The sequence below is a fragment of the Solanum verrucosum genome, unplaced genomic scaffold (genome assembly GCF_900185275.1).
Source record: "Solanum verrucosum unplaced genomic scaffold, falcon-dt-bn FXZP01000474.1, whole genome shotgun sequence".
Classification (NCBI taxonomy): domain Eukaryota; kingdom Viridiplantae; phylum Streptophyta; class Magnoliopsida; order Solanales; family Solanaceae; genus Solanum; species Solanum verrucosum.
Window position 1 is genome coordinate 712,697 of NW_026020516.1, and position 23,534 is coordinate 736,230.

Sequence of the window (23,534 nt, forward strand, 5' to 3'; positions counted from 1 at the left end):
TACTAGCATCTAAGTTGTACTATGTTAGCCTGACTGCCATTAATAAGGACAAATTAGTAATTTCGGCATCCCTAGATAACCCCCTTCATTTCAGCGTCTGCCGCGTTTACTGTCTCACGCTCTCATCTATCTTTCTCGAGTAAATCTCACTCTTATCGATCTGTCTTCAATAGAAAATATAATTTCTCTTTGGTTTCTCCGCTGCTTCAGCTTGCTGCCATTCTTCATGTGCTTGACCTGCTCTTGCCTCCGTTGATTCCAGGTAATATTTCCTTTCGCTTTCTTCTCCAAAATTTGCAATCCCCAAATCTAAACTACCATTGTTAACTCATTAGTCCAGACCCACATCATATTCCTATTGTTTTTCAGATTCTAATACAGTAAATTAGTTTGATACTTTTCATTTCAAAAATCAATCAAATTGAGTCATCTGTAGGATTTGCAAAAAAAAATACATCTTTGCTAATAAAAAAATGAAAAAATTTAAAATTCACCCAAATACCAGACCTTACTGTTGGTTAGTTGATTTTTTTAATTAAAAGTAGGTATGTGAAAGGAGGATTCAGGAAAAATAGCTAAAGAATATGTTTTGTTATCGAACAATAAAGTAAAATTGAATTCCTGTTGCGTGTTTACAGATATGTAATCTCCAATTTACGGCGATGACTTTTCCTTCTCCACGGCTTTACTCAGAAGAAGACAAATTATAGAATCTGGTTGCATAAATCCTATATACGACTTGACTTATGCTACATGGACAGTGAAATGCTGCCATGAAGAACACAGATTTACCACTTTCTCTGAAACATTTGTAACGACATGAATATAAAATATATTAGATAGTTTCCATTGGACTTCTACAGTTTGAACAATTTAAATGGAGTGTTATGGAATTATTAGATTCCACTGCAGATCCTTAGGAAATGGTAACACCTCCTTCGCACACTAAATAAATCATTTATGTAATAGAGAATGATTTAGTTTTACCTACAGAGGTTCTGCCAAAAGAAATGTAAGAAAACATTTGATAATAAATCAACTTTGATTTGTTGTGTCTTTGCTCTTTTGCATATGGTGTGTCATACCTCAATAATTAACTTAATAGTTAACTAGAGGAAATAATAGTTTCAACTTTATTATAAGATTTTTTATTAACAGTATCCTTGATGTCGTTGTGTCTTCTTTCTTCTGCGCGGTTGACAAAGTATTCCAAATAACTTATGCATTTTACCATCATTTCGTTGAATTTGTGTTGTAAATATCTACAGGTAAAAAAAAGGGTTGCTTCAACTTTCATAACTGATGGATTCAAAAGAGCCAAACAAATATATATACAAAGAAAAAATGAAGGTTGCGGCGCAACTCAAACGCCGTAATACATATAGCGAAATATCTTCTATCCTTCAAAATTCAACACTAGCTGTCCCCAAGCAACCAACATCATCTTGGTGCAGTTCACGAGTCCCAAAACAGGTTGCTCTTACCATACGAGAGCCACTTCCGGTTGTTCAAAAAGGTTCGAAACACGGATATTCAAATACTCCTATTCTACTTGTGTGTTGTGCATCTATCAATACTAGATTTACAACTTTAATTATCGTAACTACTCTTTGTCCCAGCTGCCCGTCCTCAGCTATTTGTGAGCACATCAGACAATAACAAAAAAAAAGGAAAGGATTTATGCACGTCCTCTGTCATTAGTGAAACAGGTAACTTTGTCTTTACTCAACTGTGGAATATTGTATATACGCTATTGTTGTAACCTACAACTTTTTGCATATAAGGGAGCGTATCCAACACATCTAACCAAGCTCTTCAGATCCAAAATACAATTCCAACCAAAGGTCCGCACAAATCTTACAATACAGTAATGTCCTCTCTTCCTCAATATTGGTGCTCTCTTTACTTATAATGATCTTTCTTAAAAACTCAGATACTAGAAAAACAAAAGGAGTATATCTGGCCACAACCAACCACCGGAGTGAATATCTTGCTTTAAAAAAGGTTTCCAACTGTCAATATTGTAATGCCAAAAAATTTGAGTACGAACCTCTTGGATTTTGTTGTAGTAATGGTTCAATAAGACTGACATCATATAAAATGCCAACTGAATTATCAAACCTATACTTTGCAAAAACTGAGGAGTCCAAAAACTTTCAAACTTATATTAGAACGTACAATAATATGTTTGCATTTACTTCATTGGGTGTTAAGTACGATAAAGAACTAGCGAAAAGAAACTCTGGTGTTTACACATTCAAAGTTCAGGGAAAAATGTACCATTTTATAGATGATTTGATTCCTTCAAATGACAAACCCAAAAATTTGCAGTTATACTTTTATGATCATGATAATGAACTCCCCAATAGAATATAAAATTGACCAGTCAATAGTTCAAAAACTAATGGACATACTAAAAGTTAACCCATATAGTATTTTCCTAAGATCTCTCTTCAATGTTTCAGACTTATCTGATTTTTACATTGCACTTAAATGTGACTCAACTTTAGATCAAAGAACACATAATTTACCTACTACCTCAGAAATCGCAGCAATATGGGTTGAAGAAGACTCTACTCACCCTATTTCTACACCACATATTCAAATTTATACTCATAGTAATAGAGCTCAATTAGTAAATTATTATTATGGCTGCTATGATCCACTACAATATCCATTATTATTTCTATTTGGAGAAAATGGATGGCACTGTGGAATTAAAAGAATCTTGCGAACAAATAATATGACAAGAAATAAAGCTCACTGTGAACATGAGCAGTTGCCCAGTATATCAAATATGTGTTCAATAGATGGTTTTCTTGATATGGAAGCTCAATCATTGCAAAAAGGAAAAAGAAAAAGAGATGCAATATCTTGCCGAGAGTATTACTGTTACAAATTCCAAATTAGAGAAGATGAAACAAATCAGGTAGTACATTGTGGAAGAATATTTCAACAATTTATAGTTGATATTTATATAAAAGTTGAAACACAAAGATTAGACTTTTTCTCATTCAACCAGGATTTATGTAGAATCGAAGTCTTGCAAGGGATTCTTGATATATTAAGATGTGGAGAAAGGGAAGCTTCAAATATTGGAAAGAAAAATTTCTTACCTGTTGCTTTTATAGGAGGACCAAGAGACATGCGTCGACGATATATGGACGCCATTGCATTGGTGCAATACTTTGGAAAACCTGATTTATTCATAACAATGACATGCAACCCATCTTGGCCAGAAATAAAAGAACAACTACTACTCAATGATGAAGTACAAAACAGACCCGATTTGGTTAGTAGAGTTTTCAGAGCAAAAGTAGAAGAATCAAAAAAAGATATATTAAAAAGACAAATTTTTGGAAAGGTTGCTGCTTTTATGTATACTATAGAGTTTCAAAAACGTGGTCTTCCACATGCTCATTTCCTTATTATACTTGCTAATGAACACAAATTGCTAACTCCTGAATCTTATGATAAATTTGTATGTGCTGAACTTCCTGATTCTGTTGTAGATCATGATTTATACTCATTTGTTATCAAACATATGATGCATGGCCCTTGTGGAAAATTAAATCCCACAAATAGTTGCATGAAACAAAAAGGTAAGTGCAAATTCAAATATCCAAAAGATTTTGTTGAACGAACATCCAAAGGAAAGAATTCATATCCAATATACAAGCGGAGAAAAACCAAAGAATGTGTCAAAAAGAAGGGCATTTTCCTAGACAATTCATGGGTTGTTCCATATAATCCTTTCTTGTTATGCAAGTATAATTGTCATATGAATGTTGAAGTTTGTTCTGATATCAAAGTAGTCAAATATATCTACAAATATATTTGTAAAGGACATGACAAAATTACTTTTCAAATGCATGATAGTAATATAGATACTGGCGTAGATGAAATAAAAGAATACCAATCTGGTAGGTGGGTTTCACCTCCTGAGGCAGCCTGGCGATTATTTAAATTTCCAATCAGTGAAATGACTCCATCTGTCTATCACCTTCAGTTACATTTACAAGGACAACAATTTGTTTTCTTTAAGAGTATTGACAAGGTAGATAAAATTCTAAATAATCCGACTATTGGAAAAACAATGTTAACTGAATTTTTTGCTATGAATAGAACAAACACTGATGCTATGCAACTATCATTATTATATAAAGAATTTCCTGAATACTTTGTATGGTCAACAAAAGACAAAATGTGGACACGTCGAAAACAACGTTCTGTTATTGGCCGTGTTGTAACATGTCATCCAACAGAAGGAGAAAGATATTACCTTAGATTATTACTCATGAATGTTAGAGGACCAAAATCATATGAGGATTTACTTAAAGTAGATGCTGAATACTGTAGTACATTTAGAGAGTCTGCGGAAAAAAGAGGCTTGTTACATTGTGATAACAACTTAGTGGAATGTATGTCTGAGGCTGTCACTTACCAAATGCCATATAATTTAAGACGTTTGTTTGCAACATTACTGGTCTATTGTAATCCTGCCAATCCAGCAGAAATTTGGAAACAATTTGAAGCTCAAATGTCAGAAGACTTTCAAATTCTACCTAACATGAATCCAAAAAATATTACTTACCTGACTTTAAATCATATTAATGACTTTTTGCATTTGATGGGACATGATATTAACGAATATAAATTGATTGCAGAGACAGTAAAATCTTCAACAGATGTCACAGAAGCTACTGAATGTTTGTTTGAGAGAAACATTATTGTTGCAGAAGAGGATTTGTTGCTACAGACAAAATTAAATACCCAACAACGAATAGCATATGATACAATCCTTGATAGAATATTTTCCAACAAATCAGGAGCTTTTTTTTTTTTTATTGATGGACCTGGAGCAACAGGTAAAACTTTTTTATATCGTGCCTTATTAGCTGTTGTACGCTCAAGAGGTTTTGTTGCCTTAGCAACAGCAAGTTCAGGTGTTGCAGCTTCGAAATAGATCAAAATTTTTCTTGTAACATCAGTAAACAAAGCTCACTGGCAGCTTTAATACGTGATGCCAAATTAATCGTATGGGATGAAGTATCTATGGCCAAAAAGGACTGCTAGAAGCTTTTGATATTCTCTTGAGAGATTTAATGGACACAAATATCTTATTTGGTGGAAAAGTCGTTGTCTTTGGTGGTGATTTTAGACAAACTCTTTCTGTTGTTCGCAGTGGAAAAAAGGATGATTTCATTCAAGAGAGTTTACTGTTTTCTGAAATTTGGAATCACCTTGAAAAATTACGATTATCTGACAATATGCGAGCAAAAACAGACCCCACATTTTGTGAGTACTTGCTAAGAATAGGAAATGGAAAAGAAAAAGTACATGATAATGATAAAATTCAAATACCCCATTGCTTTATTATACCTTTTATTTCTGAAAATGAATTATTAGATGTCCTATTTAGACTAACTTATCCGGATCTACATACGTGTTCTTCAAATGTATCTTCTATGACCTCTCGTGTAATTTTGACGACAAAAAATGACTTCGTCGATGAAATGAATGATTTGCTTATAACTCAATTTCCTGGTGATCCTAAAACATATGTTTCATTTGATAAGACTATTGAAGCGAATGATCAAAGTCAATATGAAGATTTTCTACACACCCTACATCCAGCTGGTTTGCCTCCCCACAAATTGACATTAAAAAAATATTGCCCTGTCATGTTACTAAGAAATCTAAATCCTTGTGAGGGCTTGTGCATTGGTACTAGACTTATATGTAGTGATCTTCGAAAACATGTTATCAGTGCAACAATTGCAACTGCAGATTTCAAAAACAAGCATGTATTTATTCCAAGAATACCATTATTATCATCTGCAGATGAAAAATTGCCTGTTCCTTTTAAAAGAACACAATATCCTTTACGTTTATGTTTTGCTATGACAATAAATAAATCTCAAGGTCAAACATTGGACTTTGTTGGAGTTTATTTACGAGAACCTGTTTTCTCACATCGACAACTGTACGTGGATTTATCAAGAGCAAGAAGTTCCAACTGTACAAAAATATTAATTCGCCCACCAACACCAGATGATGACAATGATCATTCAACATACAACATAGTCTACAACGAAATCATTCAAAAAGCATTCTTATGAAACCATCCTTGGATGCCCCTAAATCCTTTTGACTGTGCCTCCTCCATCAGAAAAGCCTGCCCTCAGAGTTGACAAAGTCCTATAGATCAGTCCACCATTATGATACAGGTATTTTACTTTTATTTGTATAAATTATAATCATATTTTTTCCCTGCACATAATTTACACTACAAAGTAAACATTTAACCTTCAGTTTATTCCTGCTTCCATCGCCGTCTACCAAAACGACCGAAAATGTTTCAAAAGAAAGTAGGCACGCCAAGCATAGACTTTGAGGTGCTTGAGAAGATTAATGAAGGTGTGTTGCCACTGTCTTAAGTTTACATACTCTAAAATTGCGTCGATTGATAATTTTGAATTTAAATTTCTGTGAAATTGTCTGCTGTGTAAATCAAGTAGTTGACCACCCTGTCAGAAGATTTATGAACAGGCGAGAAATCAATTGAAGTTGATTTCTTTGTTAAAAGAAGGTATATGAACAGGCGAGTCAACCTTATTCTTTTGAATACATGTCCAATGAAAAGAACTTGATAAACTTAAATCAGATTTCCTAAGGTATGGTAGCAGTGGAAAATTGAAATATCTTATACTTAGATACTAAGCGTTATTTAAACCACCCTGTCAGAAGATTAGGAATTACGAGTAAAACCATGATGGAAATTTTTTTTTCCCTTAGAGCCAGAATAGTTGTTAATTTGGCAAACTACTTACTCACATTGTTTGTAAATTTGCGCTGAAATGTTTAGCAAAGCGAAGAGGAATATTTTGGAAGCACTTCACTGATTTTCTTTGAAAAGGAAGAATATTTTGGATCAGATGAACTTTGATGACTCCCTCAACTTTGCAGATTTATCATTTTTTAATCATTTCTATTGATTTTTAGTCCACTGTTTGCGAATTTTCTAAAGATCCTTAATTTTTGGTTGGTCTTTTAGCTCCCCAAAAATCATAACCTGGTAACCATCTCAGAAGATTCACCAATTCTGTCTCCTTTGCATCCTGTGATAGCTCAAAGATGAAAATTGTCCAAACGTAAAAAAGACAGCACCCGTAATTGATTAACCTCAAGAATAGCGGAAAAAGAAAGATTAGTACAAGTAAGATCATATCCATGTAAACATAACATATACACATTATCAATTGTTTTCTATTCATAACTTTATATTTCAATTCTTTTGGTATTCTTTATTATTGAAATATAGTATTTGTGATTCTTCAAAAGTACTATATTTTTGGAGAATTCAACACGGTTGCGGCAACAAAAATGAAGAGTCCCCACAACTTAGGTCTACAGTATCCTGTATATAATAGTGATTTTCACTCTTTTTGCCATCTTATTCATATATCTTCTTCTTTGGAAAACCATTGGTCTACTGCTCTTACACTAAACTAATAACTCTGTTGTTCCCTCCACGCCATTCTAATTGGTGGTTACACATACATTTGTTTATTTTAATTATCATAGTTCATCTTTTACTATTGTCTTGCATAGTTTCCCCATTTAACAATCATAATAAATTATCTCCTTTTTGTTTGTCAGCTTATCTTCTCCTTCCTTCTCTGCTTCCAGACGAGTTCATCTCTTAGTTACAAACTCAGGTATGTTTTTACCCAAAATTTCTTTTATTTTTCTCAGTTCCCCTTCTGCTTCTTTTGTTTTCACGAGACACTGATTCAAGTGCCAGTCCAAACCATATGTATAGACTAGGCGGTCAACAAGATTTAGAGGAATCCCCAGTCGTGGTCACAGGTACCTTATCTATTTTCTCACTTGATGTATACGCTTTCATAAACTCAGGAGCTGCTCTCATATATACTAAATACAGCCAGACTTTGTTATGCCAACCATTTGTCCACAAATCTACTATGATTGTCTATACCTTAAATCCTTAACTAACTTAACTCAAGTGGAAATCACAGGTATTCCCCAGCTATTGATCTGTACACAGCCAAACAGTGAAAATGTTATATATTAGACTTTTCCGCAGCAAATAGGAGGAATATGACAGCACAATACATAACAGAACTAATAGCTATTGCTCTAAATATTAGTTAGTTTTGAATTCTGAAGTTACTGAAAAAGAATTGTGCTTCTTTTTTGTTATTATCGGTTGTTTCTCTTGCGGTATGCTAAATTTCGATGGGTACATGATTATTATACTTGAGCAGCTACATATTGGTACTGCTTCTTATATTTTCCAGCTGCATACTTCAAACCCACCCCTCAAGTTTATTTGTAGTATTACTAATTTGGTTTGCTATTATAATGTTTCCTTTTTTGATTTATATTAGGTTTGAGCAAACGACAACAACTTTTGCTGTCACTAATATGGACTATTTCATCGCTGGGAATACTAGAGATCCTACAAGCAATGATTGATAATGGCATATATTACACAAAAATAAAAATGAACACAAATGTTTACTGCTGCTCTTTTTTTCTTTCAAAGTGTTAATTCTGGTTCTTTGTGATCTTACGACAATATGCTTCTCTGTCACTTTTCTTATGTTTTTCATAGTGTTGAAATTCACCGAACCTCATCTGGTGTATATGGGTATTTTTATTATGCTTTAAATAGCGTCAAAGAAAGTACAGGTTTGTCATAAAAAAACTTATTCCTTTATCCACCCAAACAATCGCTTCAAAAACTCCGTTATTAGCCCTAAAACATACCATTTATATTATTGGGCCCGTGCCAACATTATCTAGTTTACAATAATTGTCACCTATTGTGCAATTTATTCGAAAGGAACATATTTATTTTATAGTTATTATGTAATTTTCCATTCCACATCTCGAAACACTCTTATTATAAAGGTGAATATGCTTTCACATCTTCTTAATCTGAAATAGCGTGATGTGTAAGGAAATATTTCTATTTTTAGGGTACTTTCAAGAACAAATCTATTGGAGATGTCACAATGATCACTAAAAGTTATATTCATTATAACTAGAGCCGTCAATATGGGCTAGGCATATTGGGCCGACCTGGCCTAACCCGAGATTTAATAGGGCTAGGCTAAAAATTTTGGAGCCCATTTCAAAAAAGGGCTTTTTAGCACGGCCTGGATAAGCTTGCTAATTTGTGGGGCCTGAGAAATATAGGTAGGGCCGGCCCGTGGGCTAATAAAAATTAATTAAAAAATACAATATAATATTAAAATTTAAAATTAAAGAGATCCAAACTCAAAATCTATTTAAAGTTTTTTAGGAAATCACCAAGTATAGAAGTTGCATCCACCATGAAAATGTCCAAACACTTGTTGCTACTCGAAATTGGTTACATGGTTTTTCTCAAATTTGATAATATATTTTTGTGTACATTTAAATATTATAATTCTCAATTTAGTTATTTTTTAATATTTAATAATTGAAATCGCATATATATTGCAGATGAAAATGAAGATGTTAAGACAACCTTCCCACAAGTTGATTCAGATATGCTTGATGAAGATAATTTTATTTGTGGATTTGATTAACAAGTAGTAACATTAACATCATGTAATATAGTTTTGTCGATATTTATGATAATATTTTTAAATTATAATTTATAATTTATAATATAATTTAATAATTATAAAAAAATATATAACTTTTAAAAAAGTGGACTGGCTCGACAAGTCTGTAGCCCAAGTACTTGTGGGTTGGGCCGTCGTTTTCTGGCCCACACACCAAAAATGGGCTAGCCTGGTCTGGCCTGTAAAATGTCAAAGCGTGTATGGATTAGCCCGAATAGGATGGACTAGCCCATATTGACAACTCTAATTATAACAATAAAATCACAAAAATATCTTTTTTTCCTGGGACATAAACAATTTTCTGATTTCTCAAATTTGTCATATTTTCTTTTTCTTTTGGACAAGACAAGTGTTAACTGTACACTGAAGAGGTAAAATTTCAATATGATACCAATGGGTTCTACATATAGTAATTTAAGGTCTTTGATTAGCATTACTCATAATTTTATTAGCCTGAATCCGGATTTTAAATTAAATTTTTGAAGACATTGTAATTTGTAGCAGGCTAGCAGCATAAGCACAAATTATTTAATTAATACAATATACAAAGTAAAAACCATTAGACATTAGTACTCCCTCCGTCCAATAATAATAGTTGTCCACTATTGACTTGACACACCTCTTAAGAAACTATAAATAGAAGAGTAATTTTACTATATTACCCTTTGAATATAATAAATACAATGACTTGAAAAATGTAATAGGTAATAGGGAAATGTCTATAATTAATGATAAAGGTAAATTAGGAACTAAGTGTAAAATTATTCATGGATTTCATAAAGTGGACAAGTATTATTGGACATCTATTATTAATATAGTGAACAAGTATTGTTGACCGGAGAGTAATATTTTTTCTTGTAATTTTAGTTCTCATCTCCCAAAGTAGAAAACATCGAATAAATTAGAGTTGAACTCAAAATATTTTTATTCTTGAAACTTTCACAATTTACTTACTTTGGAGTTAGTTAGTCCATATTGTACAAAAGTTAGACTAGATATTTTCTATTTTCAGATTTGTACAAATACTCATTGATGCAATAGAATAAGCAAGCTTTTCATTTCACAAATCAACATCTCTGTTCTTCTCTCCTGGATGGTTACCATTGTCAGAGGCTTCCATTGTTGAGCTTCCTGAAGCTCATAGTGCTGGCAACTCATAGTTTTATCATGGTATCAGAGCAAGTCCAACTCTGAGGTATTCACTTTCCTCTTCATTTTTGTTTTTTGTACGAGTTTTCTCCTTTCTTCTTCTCTCCGCGATCTGTCCATTCTTCATTTTTGCTGGATCTATGGAAGATGCTCCAAATTCTAGCCAATCTGGTGGTTCAACATCTTTTTCAATCGACTCCAATTGCCCTCTTTACATGCATCCTTTTGATAATCCTGGAGCCATGCTCGTACCAGTACAATTTGCTGGAATTAATTATCGTTCATGGAGACGCAGTGTTTTGAGGTCACTATCAGTCAAAAACAAGTTAGGATTCATCAATGGGGATTGCCCACGACCTTAATCCAATCATCTTTCATATCGTCAATGGGAACGATGCGACGATATTGTTACATCCTGGATTCTGAATTCACTGTCAAAGGAAATTGCAGATAGTGTTGAATTCATTATGAGCTTTGCAGAATTGTGGAGGGAGCTGGAAGATCGCTATGAACAAACTAATGGTGCAAAACTGTATCAAATTTAGAGGGAAATTAATGATCTGTCTCAGGGATTTCTCAATATTACGGGGTACTACACAAAATTAAAAAAGCTATGGGAGGAACTTAGTACTTTGAATGTCATAGCTCAATGCAACTGCACATGTGTCTGTGGAGCAAAGGCTCTTGTTAATAAGGCTGAACAATATCGAAGGTTGATTCAATTCCTCATGGGATTGAATGACGTCTATACCGTGATACGTGGTAGTATAATCAATATGAATCCATTTCCCTTTATAGCACAAGCTTTCTCTCTTCTGGTTCAAGATGAACACCAAAGGGAAATCAAGCCATCCAATCACTTCAATGTGGAGTCAAGTGCTTTACATGTTGGATTTGGTAGGCCCTCTCAACCTTCTCAACCCTACATGACAGATTTTTCACCAAATCAATCACGAAATCCTCCATACAAGGATAGGTTTTGTAACTATTGTAAGAGAACAAGTCACATCATGGAGAAATGTTATAGACTCCATGGGTATCCATTTGGTTCGAATCCACCTCAGAATTCTAAAGCTCCTCCAAAGCCTCCTCAGAATAATCCTAGAGCTCCTCCAAAGCCTCTTCAGAATAAAGGAACTAGACACATGACAGTAGCAAATGTTCATTGTGCACAAGACTTGGCTCATGGAAAAGGACCAACAGTAGATCAAAATGAGGAATTATACAATGTAAGTCTCACCAAGGATCAATATGGCCATCTTCAGAACATGATTCAGCATTTTCAACAAGAACATGAGAATAAGGGATCCACCATAAGCTCAGCTATTGTTAATGGATCAACTGACTTTGCAGGTATTACAATTTGTACCTCCTCTATAGACTTTGGTAAACAATCATGCAAATGTTTCAAAAATAGATCTGATTCATGGATTTTGGATTCAGGAGCTTCAAACCACATGACCTTCAATATATCTCTATTGCATAACATTATCTTCCTGCCCTATCCATTATTAGTTGAATTACCTAATGGCTATAAGGTTAAGGTGACTCAAATTGGTAGTGCAACATTAGGACCTATGATCAGTTTAGAAAAAGTCTTGTTTGTGCCATCTTTTAAATACAATTTAATTTCTGTTCATACCATGACTGTACATTCAAACTGCACAGTCAGTTTTAACAGAATATTTCATGCAGGCCCATTCAATGAAGAGGCCTCTGGTCAGTGGTAGTGCAAGTGATGGTCTCTATTTTCTATGCTCAAGTTGCTTGAAGAAATCATTTACTTCTTCTTCATGTAATAGTTTACCTTCATGCAACACATGTATTGCTTGTATTGACAATGTTTCTTCTTCTAAACAGTGTATTTCTTTTGATAAATCTTGTTTGACTGCCAAGAATTCTTCAATTGGTGTTCCTTTACACCATTATGACTATGTGTCTGAATCTATTTCTTATACTGATAATTTTCATACATGCACTAGAAATGATGTAAACATTATGTGGCATAATAGGCTGGGGCATGTACCTTTTGTCAAGATGAAGGGTATTTCTACTATCCCTGTTTAATATTTTTCTAAACAACCATTCTTGTGTTCTATCTGTCCTATGGCAAGACAGGAAAGACTACCATTTAAGCCCAGTACCACAACAACCTCACACATTTTTGAACTCCTTCATGTTGACATGTGGGGACCATATCACACAACAATTTCAAATACTTTATCACCATTGTGGATGATTTCAGCAGATCAACTTGGACTCATTTACTGAGCTCTAAAAGTAATGCATTACAGACCCTTAAAACTTTCATTGCCATGATAGAAAATCAATTTGAAACTACTATAAAAGCAGTAAGAACAGACAATGGTCTGGAATTTGTTAATACAGAAACAACCACCTGTTTTCAAGCAAAAGGAATCCTTCATCAGAAAACTTGCCCCTACACACCACAACAAAATGGTGTAGTAGAAAGAAAACACAAACATTTACTTGAAACTACTAGGGCATTGCTTTTTCAATCCAAACTACCTGTTAAGTACTGGGCAGAATGTATCATGTGTGCTACATACATTATAAACAGGCTTTCTTCTACTGTACTAAATGATGCCAGCCCATATGCAATTTTATACAAAAAGAAACCCCTTTACTCCCACATGAGAAGCTTTGACTGTCTTTGTTACCCCACTGTACCTACACCATATAGAGCCAAATTTGAACCAAGAGCCACTCTCCACATTTTTGTTGGATATCCTTATGCGACAAAAGGGTACAAGGTCCTAGATATGTCCACAAAAAGAATACATGTTTCTAGGGATGTTGTTTTTCATGAAAATATTTTTTTCCTTTTCACAATGCTTCTTTTCCTACTTCATCTACTCCTTGTCTACAGTTTCCTTCTTTCATTGATATCTTAGATAGTTCTGATGATCATGGCACACAAGGTAATCAAAATCAAATTGTATCAGATGGTTCTAGTGCTACATATAGTCCATCACCTGATCCTATAGTACATTTACCCTCTTCTTCTATCCTCATGTTTGTTCCCTCTATACATCCAGAACCTAGGAGATCTACTAGGACTCCCAAATTACCAAGTCACATGCATGATTATGTCTGTAATATGCCACAACTCAAACCACCTAATCCTCAATCTCAACACCTTGCCAATGTTGCTACTTCTCTTAAGGCCCTTTTCTCCAATCAGCAACACATGGATCATAGTACCTTAGTTCCTAGTAGTCAAGATCTTATGAGAAATATTTGTATTGACAGGGAACCAATTTCATATGAGGAGGCTGCAATTGATCCTGCTTGGCAGGTGGCTATGGCACAAGAATTTGATGTTTTGCATTTCAATCATACTTGGGATTTGGTTCCACTACCTAATGGCAAGAAAGCCATTGGTTGTAAATGGGTCTATAAGGTCAAACACAAGACAGATGGTAGTATTGAAAGACTAAAAACAAGGCTTGTTGTCAAGGGGTACACACAACAGGAAGGTATTAACTATACTGAGACCTTTTCCCCTGTAGTCAAGATGACCACGGTCAGGGCTTTGTTGATTACAACAGTTAAGCAGGGTTGGACTATGTATCAGTTAGACATTAATAATGCTTTCCTTCATGGAGATTTGCATGAGGAGGTTTATATGGATGTACCACCTGGACTTGCAGTTCAACCCCCTAATTTGGTGTGTAAATTGAACAAATCCCTGTATGGACTCAAGCAGGTGAGTAGGCAATGGTATGCCAAACTCACTGAGGCTTTATGTTCTAGAGGATATGCTCATTCCATGTATGACTATTCTATGTTCTACAAAAAGAGGGACAATTTAGCTGTTTATGTGGTTGTGTATGTTGATGATATAGTTCTCACAGGAAAACATGTTGCTGAAATAGCAGACCTGAAAGTCTATCTGCATAACAGATTAAAGATTAAGGATTTGGGGCTGTTGCACTATTTTTTGGAAATGGAGGTACTTCACACAGATCATGGAGTTGTAATTTCCCAGAGGAAGTTTGTTCTTGACATGTTAAAAAAGTATGATTGCTTACACATGAGTTTTTTGGCTTCTCCTTTTGATCTAAGGAAGGCAAAGTTCTAGTGATGGAACTTACTATAGGAAGCTGGTTGGAAAACTGAATTTCCTCACAAATACCAGGCTTGATATTGCTTTAGTGTTCAACATTTGAGTCAATTCATGCAGGATCCTAAAGAACCTTATTTACAAGCTGCTTTTCATCTTCTGAGATATTTAAAGTCTGATCCTACCCTAGGCTTATTTCTCTCTAAGGATGCAGATTTCACCATTAAAGGGTATTGTGATTCAAATTAGGCATCTTGTCCAGATTTCAGAAAGTCTATTAGTGGTTTCTTAGTGTTACTAGGAAGCAGTCCAATAAGCTGGAAGTCGAAAAAACAAGAAACTATTTCTTTATCATCTGCAGAGGCTTGAGTACAGATCCCTCAGAAAAGTAGTAGGGGAATTGGTATGGCTGAGTAGGTTACTTACTGAACTGGATGTCCCTTTTTCGAAACCTATTTCAGTTTTCTGTGATAGCAAGTCTGCATTGCATATAGCCAAGAATCCTGTTTTTCACTAGAGGACCAAACATATTGAGGTCGATTGTCATTATGTGAGACATGTTTTGCAACAAGGACTTATTTCCTTGCACCACATTACTACACAAGACCAGTTGGCTGATATTTTAACCAAAGCTTTGACAGGGATCAAACACTCTTCCATTCTAGACAAGTTGACAGTGTTGTATCCACCTCCAACTTGAGGGGGGGGGGGGTGTTAAAGTATTGTACAGTTTACATAGTTAGTTACACAATTAGTTAGACAGTTAGTTAATTTGTTACAGAGTTAGTTAGTCCATATCGTACAAAAGTTAGACTAGATATTTTCTATTTTCAGATTTGTACAAATACTTATTGATGCAATAGAGTAATCAAGCTTTTCAATTCACAAATCAATATCTCTTTCTTCTCTCCTGGATGGTTACCATTGTCAGAGGCTTCCATTGTTGGACTTCCTGAAGCTCACAGTGCTGGCGATTCATAGTTTCTCAGTAATATTAGAACAATAATTTGTGTTTCACTAGGTTACAAAAGTGTTTGAGAGGAAAAAGTGCATTTCAACTTCTTAAGAACCTACTCAATTTTATTTTTCTTTAAAATTTGGTCAAGCAACTCAATTTTCTACCATAAATATTTTGTTTCAAAAAACAAATACTTTTGACTTTATTTATTTAATATAAAGGATATAAAAGGAATTTAGGGTTTCGAAAGAATCAAATTCTACTACTAATGGTAGAAAATAAGGTCTGCTAAACACTAAGACACATGTAGACACGTAATACATGTAGACACGTAATTTTTGATCGAACCTAAAAATTTTACACCATTTTTAGAGCTTAAAATTTTAATAAATCTAAATTATATTTTTATCTTATTTTATTAAGTTTATTTTAAAATGTTTGAAAACAACAAAAATATAATCACTTTTTAAGGAAAGTTTTATTTTAAATTGTTTAAAAAAGAAATGGAAAATTACAAAAAATAAATATTTTCTTTTAATTTAGATTTAATAAATAAACTAGTGTTTCTTAATTATATTTTTTAATTAGCTATTTAACTTTTCTTATATTTATATTAATATAAAATAGTTAGTTAATATTTTTAATTATTATATTTTATATTTATATACCTACGCATTAACCCCACTACTCTACCACCCACACTACATTACTCCACCCCACTCCCCTCAACCCCAACACCACTATACACCCACATACTACACGTACTACTCTACTACACACACGACACACACAACACAACACACACATACACCTATATTACCACACCCAAACGGACAAACCCAAAAAGAAAAAGGACTACAGAAAACGTACATAAAAAAGAAAAAAGACTACAGAAAACGTACAGAAAAAAAGAGAAAAAAAACAACACAAAATATCATACAACATCAGCATACATACAGACGCACAAGCAACAAAAGAAAAAAAAACCCAGAAACAGACACACGACACAACCAAAAAAAAAAACAATCTGCACAAGGAAAAAAAGAAGAAAAACTCACGCAGGAAAAGAAAAAAGAGAGAATCCATTTTTATTTTTAGTTTAATTCATTAATACATTCACATATTTTTTTTCTTTTTCATTACTATTCTATTTAAACACAACACATATATCATCACAAACCACCTACAAAAATTTGGTGGGTGTTCTAATCGAGGTTCGGTCAAGATTTTGCGGTATTCAACTTTTCCTTATCTCTTTAATTTATTTATAGAGTTTGATGTAATTTTATGACAAGTTTTCTTATATTTTGTTTTATTCATTAAATTTGATTAAAACGATTAATTTGTTAGTTGTTATATCTCCATTTAATGAATGAAGGTAGCCTTAATCGATGATTATTTTTTAATTTTTTAATTTTTATTTGTTAGTTGTGATCTCTTAAAAATGAACGAGTCATAACATTGTTCTTATCTTGATTTAGATAATAATGATAAAGTAGGTATAATTAGGCTAAAAATAAATAAATAAATTATTGTTGTTTTATTTTATCAAACAAAAAATGAGATTTATTTTTTTGCAATTCGGTATTGTTTTCTTTGATTAGAAAGTGTACACTTAATTTTGACATCAACTTTAAGAAATTGCAAAAAATAAAAACATATGAAAAATGATAAAAAAATTATCCTAGAAGTTTAGTATTTTACTTTATTTGTTTTTTGTAGGAATACATATTTTCTTTTAATGTTAGATCGAACACTTAAATAAATTAAAAAATATTTGTTTCAATTAAGAATGTGGTTACACATCTTTTTTGAGACATTAAAATAAACTCAAGGATGCGGTGACGTACCTTGTCCACTAATATAATTAGTTTTTATTAATTTAAAGTAGAGACTTATAGAAAAAATATATTATTAGGTGTGATGCAAAGAAGACAGATATGTCTCTAAATGTCAAGATCAAGAATGCGGTTACGCATCTAGGTTGAGACCCAATAAAGTTCAACAATTAAAACATCCGAGCAAACCATGGCCTGAAATAATATATCCAAGAATATTTTAAAGTAAGTATAAGTCAATAAAAAGTGATTGTGCTAGAACCACGGGACTCGAGGGATGCCTAATACCTTCCCCTCGGTCAACAGAATTCCTTACCCGAATTTCTAGTTCGCAGACCATAATAAAGAGTCATTTCCTTTTGATTAGAGATTAAAAAAAAGGTGACTTGGAACACCATAACTCAATTCCAAGTGGCGACTCCGAAAAAATATAAATTAATTTCTAATCAATAACGTCACTTTAATTGTAAAAAACTCTATCCGTCGTACGCAAAAAGAGGTGTGACAACACACACTACTTTTGTCACCTTTAGATTGATCATACGAGAAAAACAATGTCAATTCCACTCTTTGAAATATTTTTATTGCTACCTGTCAAATCTTTGATGCGTTTCAAGTGCGTTTCAAAATTTTGGAATTCTCTTATATCAGATTCAACTTTTGTGGACAATTATCAATTTCATATTCGTGGAACCACATACCTTGTTATTGGAAAAGTTTTCTACACGATCAAGCATGAAGAAGATGGCAAAACCTCACTTTTTCGTATTCGAAATTTGGATAAATTATGCAATCTCACTCACACGCGCTATCGACTCACTCAATTAATGTGTTAATGGTTTGTTTTGCTTATGGAGCAAAAGTATGCAATTAGTTGCAATTTGCAATCCCTTTACAAGAGAAATAAAGTTTCTACCCCAACTACAAGATCAGGTTTTTGATTTAAATATCTTTTATCCTATGTATTATTGCTCACTAGGTTTTGATCCAGAAGAAAAGAAATTTAAAGTTTGGATAAGTATTCCGTATGAGACAATATCAAGAAATTGGGTTTACACTCTAGGTAAAGACGAATTATGGAGAGAGATTGAAAATAATGACGATTTTTACCCATTTAAAGATGGATTATGTATCAATGGAATTATTTATCGATTGTCTGGTTTCAAGAGGATAATAATTGCATTTAATGTTAAAGGTGAAAATTTTCGAATCATACAATTGTGGCCATATGATCACAATGTATGCTATTATTGCCCGATAGAACTGAATGACAAATTAGCCATCATAGATTATGTATGATATGTCTAACAAGTATATAATTTTGTGGGTTTTAGAAAAGACTCGATGGGAGAGGCATGTTATTCATTTACCATCACAAGAGATGATCAGAGGGATAACATTTTGTAAACATACAACTTTTACTTTTCGAAGTCATGATGGGATATCGTGTTTGTTGGTAATTATAAGAGGGAAAAATTGAATGAATTATTCTATCTTTGTTATGATGTCACGAGAAAGAGTTGGAGAATATTTACAAGGCGGGGACTTCCTACAAAGGATTCGACACAAGGAATTTATTCTTATGAGCAAAGCCTCTTTCCATTATCTGGATTTTTCTTTAGAGAAAAAAAGAGGTTTTATGTCCCTCATATTTAATGAATTTTTTAGTGGTGTTATTTGGTGATGAGAATTATTCACCTTTTTTGAAATATTTTGAATCATTGTTTATGATATTACTAGACACAAGTGCCCGTGCTAGCACGGGCCCAATATTTATTATATTTTTGTCTCTTTTATGTGATATAGATACAATTTAGAGAGTCATTAAATTTTAATATGATTTTTAACTATTTAAAGTTGTTAAGGATTGTAATTTATAGTACTTTTTAAATAATTTTTATATAATATATGTTACTTCTCTTGTCCCAATATATGTAGTAGGGGTGTACATGACCGGGTTGGTTCGGGTTTTTCAAATATCAAACCAAACCATTTGTGTAAAATTTTTAAATTTATAAACCAAACCAAACTAATAAAATTTGGATTTTTTCGGGTTTTTCAACCTCGGGTTGGTTCGGGTTTTTCAACTACCAAACCAAACCATTGTGTCAAATTTTTAAATTTATAAATCAAACCAAACTAATAAACCTCAAATTTTTTCAGATTTTCGAATTTTTTAGGTAAAGTTTGCATACAAACATATAATTAACTTGTGCTCCAAATATTTCTTTAGTCCAACCAAAATGCAATTATCTAAGGTGTTTCTTAAGAAAATAACACAAAATATGAGATGAGTACCGATGACACTAAAATATTCAATAAAAAATAATAATGAAATCATCATATAAAATAAATATTGCAAAGTCATAATGAAAATGATCATAATTTAAAAGTACTAAATCATGCTAAAATAAGTTTAATAAGTATTAGTTACATTACTAAATATTTAAGGAAAATTAAAATTAGATTATGTATTTTAATTGTCTAAACCAATGTAAAACTAAAGAACAAATATCAATATTATTGTTATTCTTAGTGTTGAATTGATTTCCTTTTTGCATTACTATTAATTTGATTTTGATTTAAGTTTTATTATAATTATCAACATCTATGAACAATAATCTTTATTGGACCATTCCGAATTCTAAGTTTTAAACTAGAAATAATATATTAAAAGATAAAAACTATGAAATAGTATAAGAAATATTTTAAAATTATATCAAAGTAAATATTTTACGTATAAAATAAAATTTTAAAATTACATATATAATATCAGGTTGGTTTGGTCTCGGGTTGTTTTTTTTTAGTTAAAACCAAACCAACCCAAATATAGTCGGGTTTTTTTTTCCAATACCAAACCAAGTCAAACCAAACTACTAGTCAGGTTTTTTTTTTTTGGTTTGGTTTTGTACACCCGTAATATGTAGCATAAATAGAATTTCAAGAGTCAATCAAATATTGTAAATCTCAATTGTAAATTATTGAGATTTACAATACCCTTTATGTAATCTCCAAATTAAATAATACATATTACCTATTTTATCCCATTTTATGTGACACATATAGATTAATTTTATGAATGAATCAAATTTTTTATAAGCAATTAGAAAATATTTGAAGTTGTCAATTATCATGATTTATAATATTTTTTACGCAATTTTTTAATATATAAAAAATTAAAACATAAGACAAACAAATTTAAATGGAAGAAAAAAATTTAAATATATGTGTAGCTGCCAGGAAGGCATGTCGACCATAATCTGCCTGGTATCCCCACTTATATTTAGAGAGAATTAAATTTTAATATGATTTTTGAATATTTAAAGTTGTTAAGGATTGTAATTTATAGTACTTTTTACATAATTTTTAAATAATATTTACTTCTCTTGTTCCAATGTATGTAGCACAAATAAAATTTCAAGAGTCAATTAAATATTGTAAATTATTGAGATTTACAATATCCTTTATGTAATCTCCAAATTAAATACATATTACCTATTTTATCCCATTTTATGTGACACATATAGATTAATTTTATGAATGAATCAATTTTTTTTACAAGCAATTAGAAAATATTTGAAGTTGTCAATTATCATGATTTGTAATATTTTTTACGCAATTTTTAAATGTATAAAAAATTAAAACATAAGACAAACAAATTAAAACAGAAGAAAAAAAATTAAATATATGTGTAGCTGTCAGGCCGGCATGTCGACCATAACCTGCTTGGTATCCCCACTTATATATTAGTACTGAAAGTTGTCAATTATCATGATTTATAATATTGTTTACGCAATTTTTAAATATATAAAAAATTAAAACATATGACAAATAAATTAAAACGGAAGAAAAAAATTAAATATATGTGTAGCTACCAGGCAGGCATGTCGACCATAACTTGCCTGGTATCCCCACTTATATTTAGAGAGTCAATTAAATTTTAATATGATTTTTGAATATTTAAAGTTGTTAATGACAAGAGTATATATTACTATATTTATGGGAAAAGGGACAAATATATCCCGAACTATCGTAAATGGTTTGCAGATACCCTTCGTCATAATTTTGGGACATTGGTGCTCCTGCCGTCTAAAAACTAGAGCATATATACCCTTTATACTTTTGGGACATTGGTGCCCCCGCCGTTTAAAAACTAGAGCATATTATACCATTTATACTAATGGACATACACGTGTCATAATCTTATCCACATACCCGACATTTATTTTTAGAGCATATATACCCTTTATATTAACTGACATACACGTGTCATAATCTTATCCACAGACCCGACATTTATTAAATATCGGATCGACGGATAAGATTGTGCCACATGTCCCTATTTAGTCTTCCGTTAGAGTGAAGGCATATATGCTCTAGTGTTTGGATGGTAGGGACACCAATGTCCCAAAAGTATGACGAAAAGTATAGTATCTGCATACCATTTATGATATTTGGGGTATATTTATCCCTTTCCCTTATATTTATTGAATGAGTGTAAATAATTTCTTATGTAAAAAAAAATATGTTTAACATTTGTTTTTTTATATCTCAATTTATGTGTCACTTTTTCTCTATAAAATGGTTTATAGTCCATAATCAAAAAGGATTTTAACCACAAATTTTAATTATTTTTTTAAAAAAACTTCTCATCAAATTAAACAGTACGTAAATTGAAACATATTAAAGCCACTTATTATATTATCTACATGAGAATCTGAATTTTTGTCTGCACAATTGCTTCACTCTCTGTTCCACATTATTGCCTTCTCATAGAGTCATATCCTAATTATCAGCCAACCAATTGGAATTGAAATAAAAGAAAAAGAAGAATTATATGTGTGACTACAAATTTACATATTGATTTTATTCCTTTCGTTTCATTTTATTTGATTCTATATGGGTTATATTGATAGCTGATTTAATTCGAAATGGGTTGGATTAACTATATGAATTTTCATTATTTCGTTTAAGTACTTCTTCGCAAAGTAATAATATATGAGATCTCCTTATATATTTTATCGATAGATAAATCTCTAGTACGTAAAGGAAATGTACTGACAATATTACAATATATATTAACTAATTAGTATCATCTACAGTCTACGACAATAATAGACCTAGTATAATTTCATAGTTGATATCGTCTATCTATATTTAAATAATTCATGATGAATTAATTGTTTCATGTTATTATTGTCCACATGATGAAATAATTTTAGCATTGTTTTCCCTACTACTCTTAGTTTTAGAAAACTATATAAAGTAGTTATTAGTATACAAGCCATGAAGCCAATATACGGTGATGTCTTTGAATTGGTCATTCCAAATTGCTAAAATGCTTTTATAATCTAAATGATCAAATTAGTTGCTATTAATTACTTTATCCTTATACCTTCCCTTTGATTTTCAATAGAGAATAACAACCTTATATCATTAGGAGTTTATTTCTTCTGTTTCCGGACTTCTTATCATATTAGGAGTATTTGTATTTATTTAATATATACGTGTATGTTACAACGGAAAGAGCAGAGAAAGTGAGATCTTCTCCAACTCTTACCTACAGTATCTTCTAAATCACTTAGAAAATCTTATTGTACATCAAATCACTATTATAATCAATAAAATTTTTTTAACGAAATTATGAAATAACACATATAAACTTTACAAACTGAAATAGATGACATCAATTTATTTGTCCACATGACCAAACTAATAACCCAATCCATCCAAATTAGCCCAAAACAATTAGAAGTCATTTATTCATATCAGTTCTTTTGATGTTTCACATTCTGCGATTAAATGAATTCAAATTACAATAATATTATTTTTGTTTGAAATTTTGATTTCTAATATAAAAT

General features: G+C 32.0%; 1 protein-coding gene across 1 annotated transcript; it reads left to right on the top strand.

Moving 5' to 3' along the window:
• The first annotated feature begins 1,344 nt into the window (after positions 1-1,344).
• Positions 1,345-4,966, top strand: LOC125809839 (uncharacterized). The gene is made up of 4 exons (XM_049489416.1): positions 1,345-1,516; positions 1,620-1,709; positions 2,811-2,929; positions 3,023-4,966. The coding sequence occupies exons 1-4, from the start codon at positions 1,345-1,347 to the stop codon at positions 4,964-4,966; spliced, it is 2,325 nt and encodes a 774-aa protein (XP_049345373.1).
• Positions 4,967-23,534: the final 18,568 nt, after the last annotated feature.